Consider the following 21,775-nt stretch of genomic DNA (forward strand, 5'->3'; position numbering starts at 1 on the left):
GTCTTGAGCTGAAGGCAGACAGACGCTCAACCACTGAGCCACCCGGGCGTCCCGTACAAGTCTTTTTTTAAAGACTGTATTTATTTATATATGTGACAGAGAGAAAGCACAAGCAGGGAGAGAGAGAAGCCTACTCTCTCAATCCCAGGACCCTGCCTTGACCTGAGGCAAGGGTAGATGCTTCACCGACTGAGCCCCCCCAAAGGCGCCCCAACTACAAGTCTTTTAACTGGAAGAACAATCTCAACAGATTGGCGTGCAGGTGCTTAAGAGCAGACTGGGCTGCAAGGTGCATGTAAGGAAACACTAAGGGAGCGATAGACCAAGGAATTGCCAGGAGGGAACACAGTAATCGGGGAAGTAAGTTCAGGCAAATTGTGGGGTAATGCAAATGTTTATTTTCAGCTTCCATCCGGCTGTAGACAGTCCGAATTCCAAGGATCATTAACGAACACCGTATGAAATATCCATCCTAGGGAAACATGTTCTGGTTTGTTTGTACGTGACCCCCAAGTATTGAAGGGCATGCATCGGTTCTGCGGTTCACAAAAGGAAAGCAATCCAGTAAAGATAGAAAAGTTGATTATGGCTGAAAAAAACAAAACAGCTTTTTTTCTTTACAAATGGAGCTCTGCTTTCAGCGTTAAAATTATGGTCAAGACTATATACAAAAAATAGTATCAGGTGAATGATTATGTGCTGGAGGACAGAACCTCCAAAATGAGACAACTGTAAAAAACAGTAGGTTCAATGCACCGCACACATCAAGTTGTAGATTAGACAGAAAAATGGCAAACGTCCACAGGCTGCTCATGAATTGATGAAAGTGTCAGAACCAGCAGCCATTAAAATTTGGCTTAACCGAGGGATCTGGTCATCTGTTCCGAATGAGCTCTTGTCGGCCAGAGATCGTTTTTCGATGTTCAATTTTTTTTTATCCCAGAGAAGACTTTCAATTTTTCTCGTGAAATTCTTCTATTTCAGGCATATCCTAAATGAGAATAATAGCACCAGAATAATAACACAATCTCTAGTATCAGCAAAAGATGGACCATACTTACCCTCCATCTTGAAATACTATCAAGATGATTATATGGTCCTATCTTAAAATAAAATTAAATAACTCCTATAAAACTCTCATAGTCTAGAAGTTTGTGAATCAAAAATTATTTAGTTAGTGTTCAGACACCGAGTAAATTTCAGGTCTTTTGAGATAACCCCTTTGAAAGAACTAGGTCCATTCAATTTTGTTCACCTATAGTCTGAGTCTAGTGTTTGTACATAAAAAGTACTCAACAAGTATTGATGAACTGACAATATTAATTTGCGACAAATAATTTGGATCAAGAAAAGTCTTGAAAAAGAACACAGCAATTACAAATAAATCCCTCATCCAAGAATATGACATTCAAGAATGGTATTTTATAGAAAATTTTAAAATCCCCACAACAATACTGTAAGTTTCCAGCGTTGAGCATGCAACAAACGGTGAATACCGAGTTTTCTGTTGTTGGTTATCTCTAGGCGGGGAACACAAAAAAGCTCTCAGTTGTTCTTACTTGGATCTAAGCTACAAGTTACAATGTTATTTTGGTGAAACAGGATGATGGCCATAAATGTATATTATATTATTCTCTTCTTCTCTGCCCACTTACAAATTAAAAAGAAAAAGGTAACAGCAGCCCATTGCAGAACAACCAGCAGTATATAGTGTACCAGCCATGTGCACCAGCTAATCCCGTTTTATGGACATAATTCATTTGAAGATCAATGATCAACAGATGACCTATGCATCTTCTTTTATAATTTCAATATGTAGTTGTGATATTTCTTATTTAGATTTTTAAATAAGATATATTTCCATTTTTCTTAAAGAAGTGGAAATTTACTTGAGGAAATTTCTATTAGAAGAAAATTGCCTTATGTTGCCTGATTTAGTCAAAGCTGCTTGAAGTGCCAACCCTTTACCATCAATTACTGATTGTATATCAACACAGCAGAAAAGACCTGGTAGTGAGGTCACACAAGAATTCTGTTTATTATGATAGCAAACACTTTCATGGCATTTGACAAAACTCAGAAGTATCCCTGTGAGATGGTTTCAGAGCTATGAAACTAACCCAGCCAGGATGAAGTTTTTACTTAGGGAAAATAAAGAAAGAAAGAAAGAATGGAAAAGTAATAAACAACCAAAAGATACACTTCACATAATAGCAAAATATAAAAATAGAAGCAAAGTGACAGAATGAAAAACACCGCAAAGCAATGGATTTAAGAAACTCTGATTCATCTTCCCCATTGAGAATGGTCCTCTTTGTCCTCTCATAGTTGTAAATGTAAAACAGGTGGGAAAATAATTAAAGAAAGGCCTTGCAAGACTTCTAGGAGGTTAAAAGGAATTACTGAAAAAGTGTTCAAATACTTTATAAATAGTATTAACAAAAATATCTACTTTATTAGACTTTTTGTCTTCCTTCAGTGAAGGTGTCCTTTGAAAATCACACTGATTCTTAATACTGTTCCAGATTCTTAGCTAGAGAGATGTTAGCTTTCCTCCAGAGCAACAGTCCCGGGGCACCCGATAACTCTGCTGAAGAAGGATGACATCAGAACTGTGCCACGTGATGGAGACACGGAGAAGGGAGGGTGTCACAACTGTCAAGGTTCTACACTTGGTCCCGTCAAGTTACAGATCACCCAAATGACGTATTTTGTGAGTACAGCACTTTTAAGTATCACTGTGAAATCATATTCTCAGTGTGAGATTTCTCATACAAATAAGACGAATCTAATTTCTGTAAACGTCTGCAGGCCCAGCTATTTCTTTAAATAGATTTCTTTTCCCCTTAAGAGAGCTGCTCCAGTGAAGAATAGTTGCTCACAGGTCCATGTCCAGATTCAAAAAGAAACTAAACATTTTTCTGTGAAAAGACAGAAATACTCAAGTACTGTGAAAGCTTTCTGTAACCGCGGATTGCCCACCTATTCCAAAGCGCGTAATCACTCCCTATGAATCACTCCCTGATGAATGAAATGTGTTCTACAGCTACTCATAGCTCATCAGACGTGTTGTTCACCTTTGCTAACTCACACTCCTTGCTGGAATGACAGCTCTGAAGGATGTCCTTGTAGTGGGCCTTTAGATCCTCGTATAAGGAGGCGGTTTCTTGTGAGTGAGCCAATGGCAAGACCTTCTCATTCAACAGCATCTGCACTCGGAATTCCTCCTTCGGAGTCTTGGCATTTTTACAGTGGTAAAGCACGAATATCAGGTTGGAGGCGTAGGGCACGATGTGGCCGCTTCGGAACTTGCGATGCAGTTGTTCCTTGTAATTGTAAGCCGTGAGGGGCTCCTTGTCTTTGAAGTAGCCCATGAGAGCGAGCAGTGGAAGAAGGGTCTCTGCATGACCAAACTGAAGGATGACCGGAGAGGAAACTGGCTGAGACCTTAAAGAACAAATGGAGAAAAAATATGTACATATGTTCATGTCATGTAAGATAACATCCACAGTAGTGAGAAGGAGTGTACAATGTTCTCATCCTATCTAGTCTTTACATACACAACTCAACAATATGGCGAAAAATTCTGCGTGGCCGAGAACTGAACTGTTTACGCTCAAAGTTAAGTCCAAATTCAGGATCACTGTGGTATTGCAGATCCATCTAAAACACTGTGCACACTTGCTAATCTTTCAGTTCCCAGAGAGAAGACAGTCTTCATTAGGAGATCAAGGAACTTGGGCAATACATATTTCAAAATTGTACTGCCTTTCCATGAATGAAACTGCGCAAACTGGCCCTTAGGATCAGTTACTCCACGGAGGGCTTTTAATTGAACTTCAAACGCTGTTTTATCTGTATCTAGGAAATAAGGACAAGCAGTATTCAGTAAATTTCCGGGTGAGAATCAAGACCGAACAGTGAATGCTAATTCATGTGATCCTTCAGGGTTTTATGAGACCTGATCTGGGCACTGAATTTGGAAGAGAGCCACAAAAGGGTAGAGATGCAATCCATTCTAGCTGATTTACTGTGTTTGTGGAGTGGGAGTGGAGTTTACACAAGCCAGAAATACAACAGCTTTCAACACCGTAAGCTAAGTCACCTTCCTTTAACTGCAAGTTTTCTATGTCTCTACGGAGGGTAAAGGGTTTTTTTTTTTTTTTTTAAATCAGCAGCAGCAGATGACTGTTTAGTTTTTCCCTACTTTAATAGAAAGAATATGAGCTGGTTCTAACACATAATTTGTAAATCTATTCAAAACAAGTTAGCATCTGATTTCTTGCTGCCACCCCACACATGAGATTACAAACTTCATGTACCTGGGTTTTGTGGGAGGCCAGCACAATCTGCAGCAGATTCCCCACAAGGAAACAGATGCAACTAGAGAGCAGGTCCAAAACCCAAGGGAAACATTTATGAATAACCATCTGGAAAAGTTTTCTCACGGAATCACCAATAGCCTCAAGACCTGAATATATGATCAGTGTCTGTGTGGAGCGTGCAGAGGGAAGCCACAGAGCATGCCAAGACCTAGGATTTGGTGAGTGCAAGAGAGGACCACCACAGGCCTCTCCGGAGCTGCAGAAATCTCGCCCCTCCAAGGCTCCATTTCAGACAGAGGCCACAAATGCTAGAAACTGCGGGGAGCAGAGGAAGACTAAGCGGACGGGGACAGCAAAGACAAAGTCAGGCGACAGGACCAGAGCCAGGAAAGCTCAGAAAGGAACCCACCAGGTTTCTGACCAGCACACACACCACACCAGAAAAGGGAGCTCCATGAGGTTAGAAAAGCAATCTGACAGGAGCCTTCTTCTAAATGTTCAGGGAAACCAAAGTCACATTAAAATGAGCAACCGGGGATCCCTGGGTGGCGCAGCGGTTTGGCGCCTGCCTTTGGCCCAGGGCGCGATCCTGGAGACCCGGGATCGAATGCCACGTCGGGCTCCCGGTGCATGGAGCCTGCTTCTCCCTCTGCCTGTGTCTCTGCCTCTCTCTCTCTCTCTGTGTGTGTGTGACTATCATAAATAAATTTAAAAAATAAAATAAAAAATAAAATGAGCATCCGAAAAGTAAATAGAAGAATATCGGGCAGAAAAATATCCCTACAAAAAATAAAAGGATACAATACTAGAAATACATACTCAAAAAATACAGAGAAACTATAACATACTGTTACACAATCATCTGCTATTCTGAGATTAATATTTTCTAAAAAAGGAAATGTTAAAGCCATTCATCAACAGGTGACTACAAACTCCTCTTTTTAACTGATATATTCTGATTAGGTCATTTAATGTACCTAAAACCTGTATTTATTTCTAAGAAGCATCCCCATGGGCCAAAGTTACAAAGCAGTATCATTCAGAACACAATTATATTTGGTTTGACTTGCAAAACTATTTTTAAATCTCGTATTACTTGTCGGTATATAAAGATAGGGTGATTTCAGATTCTTAAAAATCCAGATTTTTTGCTCCTCTTGAAAACCTGAAAGACCTGACAACACATACGCCCTTAAGGGAATAATGAGCTGAACAGGAATAAGGGTCACTCCGGAGAGGACATATACCCACTGCCCAGGACATATGTCACTGCACATTGTCTAACCAAGGACAGATCCATTCATTACTTGCCTGGTGCCTTTATGCATTGAGTACACGCAAGTCGAAGCTGACAACGTTGTCATAATGTGAATATAATGGAATTTAATAGTAATTCAAGAAAGTATGTAAAATACAGTTGACCCTTGAACAATGCTGGTGTTAGGGGCGCCTGGGTGGCTCAGTGGTTGAGCGTCGGCCTTTGGCTCAGGTCATGATCCTGGGGTCCTAGGGCTAAGTTCTGCATCAGGCTCCCCAAAGGGAGCCTGCTTCTCCCTCTGCCTAGGTCTCTGCCTCTTTCTCTGTGTCTCTTAAGAATAAATAAATAAATCTTTTAAAAAGAATTGTTAAGAGAAAGAAAATACATTCACAGTACTGTGAATTTATTTTTTTTAAAGCAAAAAAAAAAAAAAAAAAAAAACAGCAACAACAAACCCAAAACAACCCTAAAAAAAATGCACACGTAAGTGAACCCGCAGTTAAAAGCTGTGTTGTTCGAGGATCAACTATACTGGTTTACATTTTAAGTCAAGCCAAGAACAACCCTCGGCCAATTACTTCCGTCTACGAGATCCACCAGGATGGGCAAGAGGTCAGGAAGGACAGCGCAGCACCCCATGGTCTCACAGAAAGACCTGACTGTCAGCAACTCTCCTCTTTTCCGGACAGAGGAATCCCAACAAGCTGAGAACAGGATGTAAGACAATATATAATACAGAATATTCTAGTTTCAACAAGTTACATCAAAATTATTAATGAACTACTTTACATTCATTTTTTTCTAACGAGTCTTCAAAATGCAGTGTTTACACTTCCAGCACATCTCCATTTAGACCAACCACATTTTCAAGTGCTGAATAAACCATATGTGGCTGGTAGCCACTGTGCTGATAGAACAGGATACACAGCGGTGCAGAGAGCCGTACATACTGAGATTCAATAGTCAATCAAATAAAAAGAAAAGAGAAAAAAAGATACAAGACAAATAACATACATACATATTTTTAAAATGTACACTGGAAAAGAGAAGAAATCAACAGGCCTATGTAAAATCATAAGAGTCCAAAGTTCTAGTAATCACATCCAAGCTACAGAATAAATTAAATTGAGCATTGGGTGTTCTGTAAGACTGAAAGATCACTGACCTCAACCTCTGACACCAATAATACATTATGTTAATAAACTGAATGTAAATACATTTTTAAAAAAGAAATGTAATTAACAACAAAAAAGTTTAGGTTGTGATCCACATTTAAGTTTTAAACCTGAAGATTGTTCAGGTTTATATATAAAAAGCAATAAACTTCATTTTCTCTTTTGACTTACTTTACTATTAAAATCAGCTATTTTCAAGAAGGAAGTTGAGGAAAACTGTGCTTTAAAAATACATAATAAGAATTTTATGGGAAATCAAATAAGTTTATGTATTAGATTCACATAGAGAGCTGTATCAACACAAATAAATGTCTCTCTGCCATTTGATACATTTAAAAAAATTTATTTTACATTTATCACAGCATTATTTACAAAAGCCAAGAGATGGAAGCAGCCCAGTGTCCATCCATAGATGAATGGATAAAAGTGTGTTATACACACATGATGTATACATAAAATGGAATATTATTTAGCCATTAGAAAAGGACAAGATCTTGCCATTTGTGACAATATGAATGGGCCTAGAAGGTATTATGCTCAGTGAAATAAATCAGACAGAGACCATATGATTTCACTCAGATGTGAAATTTAAGAAACAAATGAACAAACAGAAAAAAAAAAAAAGATAAAAAACCAGACTCTTGAATACAGAGAACTGGTGTTTGCCAGGGGGGGAGGTAACTGGGGGAATAGGTATGATAGATAAAGCAGATTAGGAGGTACAGACTTCCAGTTACAAAATAAATAAGCCACGGAGATGAAAAGTACAATGGAATACAGTCAATGAAATATAGGAATTTACAAAGGAATATAGTCAATGAAACAGTAATAATGTGGTTTGGTGATAGTGACTACACTTATCATAGTGAGCACCAAGTAATGCACAGAAATGTTGAATTAGTATGCTGTGCACCTGAAACTAATATAACACTGCATGTTAATTATACTTCAATAAAAAATTTTCAAATTTAGAATTCCAGGCAAATAGTAGGAAAAATTCCAATTTTTAAATATATGCCATAACTACTATCTTCCTATAACAGATCAATCTTTATTACAGAAGCTGGCAATACACACAAAAAAATTGTATTTCTAAAGGTCTGGTTAAATTCACCAATAATAATAAGACAAGGATAAACTATAGATTACAGGGTGAAATCTAATATCTGTCTTCCCCAAAACAGTCTTAAAAACTAGAAACACTAATTTGCTTAAAAATCCAAAAGTGCCTGCAGGAAATAAGGAACTTATTTGTAGGTTGGATTTTCTACAATAACTACATAAAAATATTTTAAGTTGATGAGATAATATCAAATACAAAGGAGAAATGAGCACAATTTTACTTGTGATCATTTTTGTCTACATTTCCCTCTGTGCCTTAGAGTGCCCTGCACACAGAGCAGGCGCTGTTACAACTCCAGAGAAAGAAGCGGGCTGGTGTTGCCTGTGTTCACACAGAAAGGCCCTGCACAAAACAGCTATACCAAATTCTCCAAAACATAACAAGAGGAGACTTTTTCAAAGTCCACTTGGTTCTCTTGCTTAGATGCCACAGGTTGAATCATTCCCTCCCATGTGCCAGGTACCATGCTGGTTTGTTTTGTTTTTAGAAGGAAGGGAGGAAAAATAAGAAAGGTGATAAGGTGAAAGAACAAAGAAAACAAATAGAACTTATTCTTGGCTCTTGCAGACTAGCACCTGTGTAAGTGTTAGGGGAACCCAGAGAGGAGAGCAAGCCCTTCTGTCTGGGGAGGACCTGGCTGCACTCTGCTGAGGAGGTGGGGTCTGAGCTGGGTGACGAATGCATTCCCAGAATAGTCTTACTGCAGAAACATTGCCCACTGTGGCCTCAGGGAAGTGTAACAGCTGCTTTACTCCAGGATCTGGACATTCCCAACTCCTGGTCACAGATGAAAACACTGGGGTTAACTTACCTGAGCTAGCTAGCTCTGAACTACTGATTAAAGTCACTACAAAAATAACCATTCATTGATTTGCTTCATCCACACCCGAAAAAAAGGATCACTTCATGGACTGTATGTAAATAAATCATAAATGTGTGTGTACAAATCTTAGTGAGTATACAGTAAGGAGACACTGAATGGTTTGGCTTATGGCTTTTCAAAAGTGTCAAGAAAGCAGACTATTAAAAATCTTGCTGAGAGAAATTTTATTTCATAAAAAGCTTATAAAATAGAAAAGAATGCCTCACTGTATTTTATAAAATATGCTATCAATATGACCATAAAATCGAAACCTTAAAGTTGTCTTTAAAAACTAAGCACTTTCACATTCTTTAGAGTTTTAAAAATCTTTCTTCTTGATTTCTGCATTTCAGAAAGAAAATTCAGGGCATGCTAAATGTCTAGGTTGTGCTAAGGGCAAAAAAGAATTTAGCACACTCTTAAATAAGTTAAGAGATTTAAAAGAATGTTCAGTATTTTTTGCACTAACTCACAAGTATTTCCATTAAATTACAGGTCAGAATATAAGTCCCTTCAGTCTCAAACATAACTGTTTTTCTTTATTATTTCATTTTTCCTAGCCAAACTCAACTTAGTAATCCTTAATGGTTCTGGTGTTAAAACCGAATAAAGCAATCTTCTACAAGGCTCCCCAAGAAAGTAGAAGTAAAAAATCTAACTCATAATTACGAAGTATAAAATTAAAAAGCATTTAGCCCATAATTTTTCAGCCTTTTTACACTCTAGTTCAACACAGAGATCCACTTACAGCTATGAATATTAGAATGCTTTTCTCATAAATAATGACTAAACGACATGTAAACTGATTTTTACTTTAATGTTGGAAACTCAACTGCCAAAATATCAAAATCTGGATATCTATACATGTAAAAACAAAACAAAACAAAACAAAACAAAAAAACCACCCCAACTAGAACTTTACTGTTTCCAGTCAGTGAGGAGCTTAGAAACTACCACTTCACAGTAACAAAGATCTGAACAAACTGAAAAATCCACAGGTCTTCTTAGGTCCATCAGAGAAGCTCATAAGGCATTCATTCTCTCCCCCACAAAAGAGAGAATCACCATGTACAAGAGCAGACACTTCCGTGGAAGCCAGGGCGGGCCAGGAAAACCTCAACTGTAACTGACAAATTGCTAAAGGTTTGGTGTGGACAAGTCGGGGTTAAACACTCTGGGGGACCCCAGGCAGTACCCACACTTAGTGAGTTTTACCCAGAGAAACCATTCTGAAAGAAGCCAAAGCTTTCTGTCCCTCCTAACAAGGTCGGCCCTCAGGGGGCCAGAGGTTAGGTTAGGTTTTCCTAGAGCCTAACCTGCCTCAGGGCAGGGCAACACCCAGCTCCAGCCATCTCCAGCCATCCTGTGCCATCTGAGGTTGGAAGATACAGAAGCACTGGTGCAGTTCACAGCCCGGGCCACAGGCTCAGCAAGAGGCTGAGGCCTCATCACGGAACTCCAGTCTGGGCCCCTCAGCGCCCACATCACTGAAGCCTGTCTGCAATAGTTCCTTTTTCCCAGTACATCACGTCTACTGTAGACAAAACACTGACACGGCACACCAAAGGGCACTGAAAAGGATCAGAACCAGGATCAGATAGGGCAGATGTGGGGGAATGATCAGGCCAGGAATTTTTTTTTTAATATGATTAGTATGTAAGGGCTTTAAAAGAACAGCTAAATAACACGCAAAAATAGATGGATAGTGTAAGTAGAAAGGTGGAAATTCTTTTTTTTTGGAAGGTGGAAATTCTAAGAATTAAAAAAGCACTAGATATAAAAACATGGTACAGAAGTGAGGACTACATCTGTAAGCTGGACACGGCTCGGAAACAATCTCTGAGCTTGAGCACAGAACAATGGAAACTTCCCAAACTGAAAAGCAGAGAATGACCAAAAAAAGCAGAATGGAATATCCAAGAACTGGGGACAACTGCCAAAGGTCTGATTGACATGTGTAATGGGAAGACCAGAAGGAGAAGGTAGAGACAGAAAACAATGCAATCTTTAAAGCAATAATGACTGAGCCCTTCCCCCAAATTAATATTAGAACCCAAACCACTGATCCAGAAAGCTTAAACACCAAGCAAATGAATTAAAACAAGAATACTTAGGCATACCATATTCAAACTTCATAAAATCAAAGACAAAGAAAAAAAATCTTGAAAGAGGCCATGCAAGCAAGATGGTGAAGTGAAATATTTATGTGTTGAGAGAAAAAAGCTGACCAACCTAGTATTTTGTATCATGCAAAATTATCCCTCAGAAGTGACAAACAGAAACAGGGAATCTGTTGCCAGTGGACAGGCCTCACAAGAAATGTTAAAAGAAGTTCTTTCAGAGAGAAGGAACATGCTGTAGGTCAGAAACTCAGAGCTACATAAAGAACAGTGGAGATGAGTAAGTAAAGGTAAAATAAAAACCCGTTTACATTTTTTAATTCTTTACTGACCTAACAGATAAAATTTTTTTCAAAATAATAGCAATAATGCACTTGATTATGTATGCATATACATGTGTGTGTACACACATTTGTATGTTTATGTGCAAGTAAAATGAATGACGGCAATGATAAACAAGGGACAGGAAGGAAGAATTAGAAATATTTTGTTATTATGAGGTACTTGCACTACCTATGAAGTGTTATGGTGTTATCTGAAAGTAGACTTAGGTTAGTTGTAAAGGCATATTGCAAATTCTAGGGCAACCACCAAAAAAAAGAAATGTATCTGATATGCTAAGAAACGACAGGAAATGGGAAGATATAAAATGCTCAAGTGAAACCACAAAATGCAAGTGTTTTTCAAGTGTGGAAGACAAAAATAGGGACAAAGATCAAGGGCAACAAATAGATAATAGTAACAAACATGGCAGATATTAATCCAATTATATCAATAAACACTATCAGAGTCAATGGACAAATTATACCAATTAAAAGATAGAGATTGTCAGAGTGGATCAAATCTAAGACGCAATGATATGTTGCCTATAAGAAGCCCCTTTCAACGTAAAGATGTGCCCCAATTAAAAGTAAAGTAACGGAGAAAGAACATCCTAATTAACACTAATCACAAGAAAGCAGGAGTAGCTTATAAATTTCAGACATGACCAACTGCAGAGCAAGGGAAGTTATTAGGGATAAAGGGGTCAATACCCCAAGAAGAAATAATACTCTTTAATGTATATTCTCTTTCAGAAATGGTCAGATCCAGCAGGCAAAAAATCAGTAAGGATACAGTTAAACTCAACAAGACCAACAACCAACTGGATATAATTGACATCTATTGACTTCACAATAGCAGATTACACATTCTTTTCAAGCTCATATGGAACATTCACCAAGAGACCACATTCTGTGACATAAATCACATCTCAAAAAATTTAAAAGAATAGAAATCATGCAACATCTGCTCAGTTGATAAAACTAGAAATCAGTAACAGAAAGATAACTGGAAAATCCCCAAATACTTGGAGATTATGCAACATACTTCTAAATAACACATGGGTCAAAGAAGAAATCTCAAAAGAAAAACATTTTGAACTAAATGAAAATGAAAACACAACTTATCAAAAATTTGTGGGATGCAGTGAAAGCAGTGCTTATAGGAAATTTCATAGCACCTAATGTATATGTTAGAAAAGAGGAAAGACCTAAAAACTATCTAAGCTTCCATTTTAGGAATGTAGAAAAAGAATAGCAGATCAAACCCAAAGTAAGCAGAAGAAAATAAATTTAATAAAAGCAGAAAACCATGAAATTTAAAACAAAAAAGCAACAGAGAAAAATCAATAATATCAAAAACCAGTTCTTTGAAAAGATCAATAAAATCAATAAGCCTCTAGCCAGGTTAAGAAAAAGGAGAGAAGGCACAAATTACTCATATCAGAAAAGAGATCACCACAGATTCTATGAACATTAAAAAGATAATAAAGGAATATTATGAACAACTCTGTGCCCACACGTTTGATAACCTAGATGAAATGGACCAATTCCTTGAAAGACACAATTGCCAAAACTAACACTAGAATAGATGATCTAAATAAGCCTGTATCTATTAAGAAATTGAATCAGTAATTAATAACCTTCCAAAATAGCACTGGCCCAGAAGGATTCACCAGTGAACTCTACCAATTCCAAGGAAGAAATTCTACCAGTTTTCTACAAACTCTTCCAGAAAACAGAAGCAAAGGGAATACTTTTAACTAATTCTATGAGACCAATATTATCCTAATACAAAAGCCAAGCAAAGACACTACTAAAAAACTATATATACACAATCAATATACATGAAGATAGATGCACACAAAAATCCTAGGCAAAATATTAACAAATGGAATCCAACAGTATATAAAAAGAATTATACACCCCAACCAAGTAGGATTTATCTCAGGTGTCAAGGCTGGCTCAACATTCAAACATCAATTAATGTAAACAACCACATCAACAGGCTTTAAGAAAAATCGTATTATCAATAGATTCAGAAAAAGCACCAGACAAAATTCAACATTTATTCATGATAAAATTCTCAGCAAACTAGGAATAGAGGAACTTCTTCCACTGGATAAAGGACATATACAAAGAGCTATAGTTGAGGCACACGGGGGCTCAGTGGTTGAGCATCTGCCTTCAGCCCAGGGCATGAACCCGGGGTCCTGGGATCGAGTCCTGCATCGGGCTCCCCGTAGGGAGCTTGCTTCTCCCTCTGCCTGTGTCTCTGCCTCTCTCTGTGTCTCCATGAATAAATAAATAAAAGCTTTAAAAAATCAAAAAAGCTATAGTTAACGACATCATACTTAGTGGTAAAAAATGCAAAGCTTTCCTGCTGAGATCAGGTACAAGGTAAGGATGTCTCCTCTCCTCTCCACTGGAAGTCCTAGGTAACACAATGAGACCCCTCCCAAAAGGTATACTTATTGGGAAGGAAGAAATAAAACTTTGGCTTTGCTGATGACATGTTTGTCTATGTAGAAAATTCAAATAATCAACAACAAAAAAAACCCCTCCTGGAACAAATAAGTACGTACAGCCAAGTGCAGGATACAAGGTTCATATATAAAAGTCAATTGCTTTTCTATATACCAACAATAAACAACTGGAAATCTGAAATTAAAAACATATTTTTATTAGTCCCTCCAAAATTAAATACTTAGGTATAAAATAACAAAATATGTACAAGATCTATATGAGAAAACTACACAACTCTTACGGAAGAAATCAAAGAACTGAATTAATGGAGAGATATTCCATGTTTATGGATAGGAGGGCTCAATACTGTCCAAGGGTCAGTTCTTCCCACCTTGATCAATGGATTCAATACAATCCAAATAAAAATCCCAGTAAGTGATTCTGCAGATTTCAACAAATAGACTTCTAAAGTTTATATGGAGAAGCAAGAGACCCAGATAAGCCAACACCATATTGAAAGAGAAGAACATAGCTGAAGGACTACCATTTTTCAAAACCTACTGCAAAGTTACAGTGATCAAGATACTGCGGTCTTGGTGAAAATACAGATAGGCAGACCAACAGAACAGAAAAGAGAGCCCAGAATAGACCCCCATATATATAGAGTCAACTAATGTCTGACAAAGCAAAGATGATACAATAGAGCAAAAACAATCCTTTCAATACATGGTGCTAGAGCACGGGACATCCACAGGGGGAAAAAAAAAAAAGCATCTAGACACAGACCTTACACCCTTCACAAAAAAGGATCATAGACCCAAATGTAAACCTTAAACTATATAAAACTCCTCGAAGATAACCTGGGGGAAAACCTTGGTGACTGACTCCGGCTATGGCAAGGACTGTTTAGATGCAACACCAAAGGCATGACCAAGGAAAGATAAAATAAGCTGGACTTCATTAAAATTAAAAACTTCTGCTCTACTAAAGACAATGTCTAGAGAATAAAAAGACAAGTCAGAGGCTGTGAGAAAAGTATTTGCAAAAGACGTATCTTATAAAGGGCTGTTATCTAAAATATACAAAAAACTCTTATGGGTCAACAATAAGAAAACATCCAACCCTAAATTAAAAAGTGAGTAAAAGGCCTGAACACACACCTCACCAAAAAAAGACAAACGGATGTTAAGTAAGTACATGAAAGGTATTCAACATCATACATCATTATGTATTGCAAATTAAAACAAGGAGATACCACTACACTCCTATTAGAAGAGTGAAAAATCCAGAACATTGACAATACCAAATGCTGTCAACAGAAACTCTCATTCATTGCTGGTGGGAAAGCAAAATGATACAGCCACTGTGGAAGTCAGTTTGGAAGTTTCTTACAAAACTAAACATATTTTTACCATATAACATTTCTGCTTCTTGGTATTTATGCAAATGAATTAAAAACAATTAAAAAATTTATGTTCACACAAAACCTAAACATGGATGTTAACAGCAGCTCTATTCCTAACTGTCAGAACTTGAAACCAACCAAGATGCCCTTTAATAGGTAAAAATGGGGAAATAAACTATGGCACATCCAGACAATGAAGTATCAGTGCTAAACTATCAGACCATCAGAAGACGTGGAGGAAACTTAAATGCATATTACTAAGTAAAGGAAGCTCATCTGAAAAGGCTACATATTATAGGATTCCAATACATGGCATTCTGGGAAAGACAAAACTCTGAAGATAGTATAATGTGTCCAAACCCAGAGAATGTGCAACACCAAGAGTGAACCCTAACGTCAAGTGCAGACTCTGGTGATGATGCTGTGTCGGTGTAGGTCTTTAGTTATAATAAAGGTACCACTGTGGTGTGGGGTGGCAACAGTAAGAAAGGTAGTGCTGGGGCAGCAGAGGGAGTTTATGGGAACTCTGCTTTCTGCTCAGTTTTGCTGTGAACCTAACACTGCTCCAAAAAATAAAGTTCATTACAAAGAAACAAACTATGCTGCCATGGGAATATACGTGACCAGAAAGAGTACACTCTCCCTCCAAAGAGTTAATATAATCCCTCTTAAGCAGCTGTTCAAGCTTATACCTGTTTGTCCTCTTTTAAGACTTACTCACATTTCAATTTTCTTTGACGGAGTTAAGTAGCATTAGATTAAGTGGAAAAACATATTGTATTTCTGTCCTACCTCACATCTGCATGCTAAGAGTGGGGACTTGGAGATCTTCAATTAGTGGAGGCTAAGGAGTTGTGGAGTGTGTGTGTATACACATAAAAAAGGTTTTTTGTCTGTTTTTCTAACTCTAAAGATGTCAAAGCAAATACATAAAGAGGATTTATTTATGGTCCATATTTCATCAGAAGCCATTAAAGGTATGTGCCAGGTTCTATACAGTGAACCAGTAGTTTCTCTGAAGTAAGCTGGTTTTATTTCAAAAACACACTGCCCTTTGCTCTATCTTGTAACAATAAATCTTACAAGTGTCCTAGGCCACCTGCTAGGAAGTGATTTACTCTAGTCAGTACAGGCCCAATTGATATTTGAAACAATCAGATCAGCTTCTCCTTGAACATACCTAAGTCCTACGGGTGGCGTAAGAGTGTTTCTGGGTTTCATTCCCAAGCTTCTTCAAAGCAAAGCTGCTCTATGATTAAGCCCAAAATACTGGCAACAGAACACAGGTAGGAACGTGTGTGTGTCTGACTGAGGAAGGGAGCGTGTGTGTTGGCATGGAGGGCCAGAATAACAGAGAATACAATGTATGGGAGGATAAAAGGAGAAAGAATGTGGAAAAAAAAATCACTCCTCAGTTTATTCAACTCCTAATGTAAGATCACTGCACATAATTTTTTTTTCAGAAGATTGCTGAAAACATAAAGATGGCCACATTCCGCTCTATGACCCCATCCCTGTAGCTCTCTCCATAAACAAAGTCGGGAAGTCCGGAATGTCAGGACAGAAAGAACCAAGTTTTTATCTTTAACAAAAGAATGCAATCTTTTGACGGAAAGATGTAAACGTTTTTTTAGGAGCTGCCGCCAAGACAACCAGAGGTGAGCAGGTTCAAGACCTACCACACCGGGCAGCCCCTGTGGCGCAGCGGTTTAGCGCCGCCTGCAGCCTGGGGTGTGATCCTGGAGACCCGGGATCGAGTCCCACATCGGGCTCCCTGCATGGAGCCTGCCTCTCTCTCTGCCTGTGTCTCTGCCTCTCTCTTCGCTCTCTCTGAATGAATGAATGAATAAATCTTTAAAAGAAAAAAAAAAAAAAGATCTACCACACCTGTAGCTTTTAACTTTTGGGGACATAAAACCCCTGAGACTCTGCCTAAAGGAATGGGACTTCTCCCCAGAGAAATGCACGTGCCCATAAAAATGCGAACACAGCTGTGGGAGTTCAGACTCTAGCATCCCCAGGATCTCTGTGGACCGTATCACAGCCTGCTGTCCTGGGGACAGTCGGCGAAACTTCCGTCCCACATCTGTATCTCCTGCATCAATCCCATGCACGGAAGTCTAATAATTTTACCCCAGTGAGTAAACAATGTAAAATGTAAAAATGTAAAATGTAAATGTAATGTAAAAATGTAAAAATGTCTAAACAAATAGATGTTTAATATTTACATACTTAATTTCAAGTTAATAATTCAGATGTTTTTAAATTTGCTTTGAACTTACCTATTTTCCTGCATTCTGACTGTATATTCTGATCCATCAACAAACACAGATTTCTAACAGTCACATTCCTCAAATTCACTCATATCCCCAGACTTGTAAGGACAATTCTTTCTTTAGAACTCTTAGCAGAACAGTCTCCCAAAGAACAAGGAATACAAGGACATGAAATAGGACACTTTTACCTCTGCTCTCTCCTTCTGATAAAATGCATTAAACTTGGAATGTCACATTTTCCAAATGTGACAAAACCACTTTAAGAGATAGGCACATTAGGGATCCCTGGGTGGCGCAGCGGTTTGGCGCCTGCCTTTGGCCCAGGGCGCGATCCTGGAGATCCGGGATCGAATCCCACGTCAGGCTCCCGGTGCATGGAGCCTGCTTCTCCCTCTGCCTGTGTCTCTGCCTCTCTCTCTCTCTCACTGTGTGCCTATCATGAATAAATAAAAATTAAAAAAAAAAAAACAATGCAAGAGATAGGCACATTAGCTTTAAAAAAAAAAATCTGGAAAATGTAAACCATTAATACAAATATAAGAACACAAATGAGTAATCTGTGCTAATGTATTTCAGAAATACACAACTGGGACCCTAACGTTTGAGGGTTGAGATGTGGTCAAGCCCTCTCATTTTAAAAGTTAGAAAAAGACATGTGTGTTACTGAAAGCTATCTAGCAGGATAAGAATGTAGGTCTCCAAATAGCCCCTTTTGCTTATGTAAGTCGTTAAGAAGATTTTATCAAATCTTCAATAAAAAACAAAATTTAATTTGAAGTCTACAATTATGTTGTTAAATAAGGACTGATGACTATGTATGTGTTCCATTTAGGTAAAATATCTTAAGAAGGTACTTAGAGTCATTCAAAAAGCTCACCCAGAAAAACAACTAATAATTGCATGTTTTTGCTCTAAATGTACTCAGCTTAGATCTTTCTAAGCTCTTAATTCACGTTTCACATTTAACTAATATTACACAAAGTGTGTTTTTAAACATGATCCAGGAATATCAAATCAAACTTTAGATGACTCAAACAATTCCCACACTTAACGTAACAAATAAATGTGAAGTGCCAGAGACAGGAGATGCTCTGGGAAGAAAATTACCAGGAAAAAAAAATATATTTTTTAAGTTTTCTTACACATCTGACTGAAGCATCAGCTCCAATGAGGAATTCGGAGAAGCATCAGTTGGTCAGCTTAGGACAAATGTAGAACTACAATGACTTAAGCATAAAGTTTTTTCTCCAGCAAAAATACAATACAAATAACTTCTTCCAGCCACAGGGACTGGGTTTACCTTCCTGCCTTCAATTCCTCTAAAGCCAGAAAGAACAAAGGAGGCAGCAGTTCTGAGGGAGGGAAGGTAAACCCTAAGGACTCTCGCAGCCCATCACCCAGCTTCCAGGCAGCAGCACAGCGGAGGGGAGCCCGGACGAACAGAGCCTGACGTCCTTCCTGAGCAGATGAGACGGGACTGAGAACCTAGGGAGGCCACACTGGCCGGAGTTCACAGGGCAGAGTTCCAGAGAAGAGAGATGTGCAGGGACTCCCCTCGACTTTCGGCTGCTTCCGATCCACACATGCTTGCAAGAAACTATCCAAATCCAGGGAAAATACCAGAAGAGGACAGGTGAGAAAACTTCCCAAAGCTAACACAGGGCCAGGAAGAGTCTACATCCCATAAGCCAGACCAGGAAAACCTCAAACTGTACAGGGTATCAAACAGATGTTCAGGAGAAACTACCTCCATTGGGGGGGGGGGGGGGCAAAATCGACCCCCAAAAGACACGATCACAGAAACAAAAAGGTGAACCCAAACTAGAAGAATATATTTGTAAGGCATAAGCCTGAAAAGGACTCGTACCTAGAAATATATACAAAGAACTCTTCCAAAAATAAAAGATGATAACCCGATTACAAAATGGCAAAAGATGGGAACAGACCCTTCACCCGAGGAAACACAGGGACGGTAAATGAGCTCACGGAAACCTGCCCAACATCAGGAATGTTTAGGGAAGTGCAAACTAAAACTACAGTGAGGAGCTACTATACACCCACCAGAACTGCGCAAGCCAAAAAGCCCTCCCGTACCAAGTGTGGCCAGGACGGAGAATAACTGAACTCTCGCATGTGGATGTGTCTTAAGAATGTGAACAGTCACCTACACATGACGCAGCTGGCCTACCTCCAGGTGCTACCCAAGAGAAACGAAAGCAGAGGTCCCACCAAGACAACCAAAAGTCACCGCAGCCTCATGTGCAACAGCCTTAAACTGCAACCAACCTAAATGTCTATTGCAAGCAGAATGGATGAACCAACTGTGGTGTCTCTGTATGGTGGAAGACTATTCGGCTTTTTTTTTTTAATCTTTTTTAAAAATTATTTATTTATTAATGGGGGGGTGGCAGAGACACAGGCAAAGGGAGAAGCAGGCTCCACGCAGGGAGCCCGACGTAAGACTCAATCCCAAGACTCCAGGATCATGCCCCGGGCTGAAGGCGGCACTAAACCGCTGAGCCACCTGGGCTGCCCACTATTCGACTTTAAAAAGGAGTGACTATGGACACCCACAACAATGTGGATCAATCTCATAACCATTACGCTGAGTGAAAGAAGCCAAACCAAAAACTGTACACAGCATACGGTCCCATATTCTGTAAGAGCCCAGGAAGAGTCATCTGTAGGGAGAGGAAGCAGATCAGGACTGTGTTCCGGGGAGCAGGAGCCACAAAGAAATCTTCACACGTGATGCACAGTATGTTATCTTGCAATAGCTTCGTGCATACATACACACGCAAAGACTCAGCAAACTGCACACTTGAAATGGTGCCATTTACTTTACATCAATGCTACGTCAGTAAAACTGCTTTTAAGAAACTGAAACAAGAGTGGACATGCTAAGGTTAGTGAAAGTCTTCTGTGACCAACCTCAAGGATTCCTCCCATCAAGCCTTTACCAAACTCCACAGTTCAAATTAATTTTCTCCTTTAGTATTTTTTTTTTTAACAACCATGTTTTAGTGCTATCACATAAATGTCCTCCAAATTAGGACATGGGATCCTTGAGACAGTAATTAAATGTTTACCCTCAACTGCCTGCCTAAGACACTGGAGTAGAGTCTGAGTACACAGATCAGGGAAGCACACAGGAGGCAGTTGCTGCAATCCAGGACGAAGGTATTAGCCTGAATCCTGTTCCCTGCAGTTGGGGGTGGAGGGGGGTAAAGAAAAGTGGAAGGACCAGACAGAAAACTGGAAGCAAAAGCAAACCAGAACACATGGGGTGAGGGGATGTAGGTGACGGACGCAGAGTCCAGCACGATACAGCTTGTGGGAGGACGATGGTAGCGAGGGCGAGCACAGGGACACGGGAGAACAGGGAGGAGTTCAGATGTTCCTTTCATGCCTCCCGACCACCAACTGCACCCCAGGCGCCGGTTCTCAGCACCGAGGAGGGAACGCTGAAAGACAGTACCAGGCATCACAGGCCTGAGGTCCCCTGACAGTCAGAAAGTCTTTCCAGAAGTCAGCTGGACATTTGAAACTGGACTCAGAGCACAGCCAGGTAGCCCCAGTTTTAACCTTTACTTAGACCGTTTCTTCTGACAGGCGGCACCAGCAGAGCTCCCCAGGATACCTCCTGAGGCTCCTTGGAACCCTGATGTCAGAAAGGGAAAAAAAGACCAGAAAACAGGTTCTGAGGACTTGAGATCTGCACACATTTCTAAGAACATTAAAAGACAGAATGCCCCCATTCCTATGGTCTAAGTAATTGACCAAAAAGCTATTTAAAAAACCAAAAACCACTTGTTGCCACCACAGGTGTATTTCAATGCTGCCATCTAATGTTAAAATGTGGAACTACACAACATCAAAAAACCATACTCATTCAACAATGAGATCTCAAAGTATCAAAGATTTGAGAGTCAATGAAAAGATAAGACAAAAAAATTAATGAGACTTTAATGGCAGTAACAAGTATTTACAGCAGTTGGTTTTGGTGTCTGAGAGTACCCATGATGAAATGAAAGCCCTCATGAGGCTAGCAATTTCAGTTCAGAATGTAAATCTTACTTTAAAAAAAGCAGGACACTTCCTGCGGATCGAATTCCTTACTGAATTCCCCCAATCTGGAAAGGAGAGAAAATTGAGTGGGAAATATCAGAGAGGGAGCCAGAACATGAGAGACTCCTAACTCTGGGAAACGAACAAGGGGTAGTGGAAGGGGAGGAGGGCGGGGGACGGGGTGACGGGGTGACTGGGTGACGGGCACTGAGCGGGGCACTTGACGGGATGGGCACTGGGTGTTATGCTGTATGTTGGCATACATAACTCCAATAAAAAAAATATTCAAAAAAAATTCCCCCAATCTAGAAATATAAAAATACATCAACAGAGATAATGGGGAAGGGAAGAGTAGAATGAAATATGATAGGTCTTAT

The 21,775-nt window shown here is 39.3% G+C and overlaps 1 protein-coding gene across 1 annotated transcript in view; it reads right to left on the bottom strand.

The window, feature by feature from the left end:
* Window positions 1–375: 375 nt before the first annotated feature.
* Window positions 376–21,775, bottom strand: part of MINPP1 (multiple inositol-polyphosphate phosphatase 1) — a 46,180-nt gene continuing 24,780 nt past the window's right edge. Inside the window, exon 5 of the mRNA XM_077874859.1 lies at window positions 376–3,447. Coding sequence (XP_077730985.1) covers window positions 3,051–3,447 — 397 coding nt within the window. The 3' untranslated portion in view covers window positions 376–3,050. The remainder of the gene's footprint in view (window positions 3,448–21,775) is intronic.

The sequence above is a fragment of the Canis aureus genome, chromosome 27, assembly GCF_053574225.1.
Source record: "Canis aureus isolate CA01 chromosome 27, VMU_Caureus_v.1.0, whole genome shotgun sequence".
NCBI lineage: Eukaryota > Metazoa > Chordata > Mammalia > Carnivora > Canidae > Canis > Canis aureus.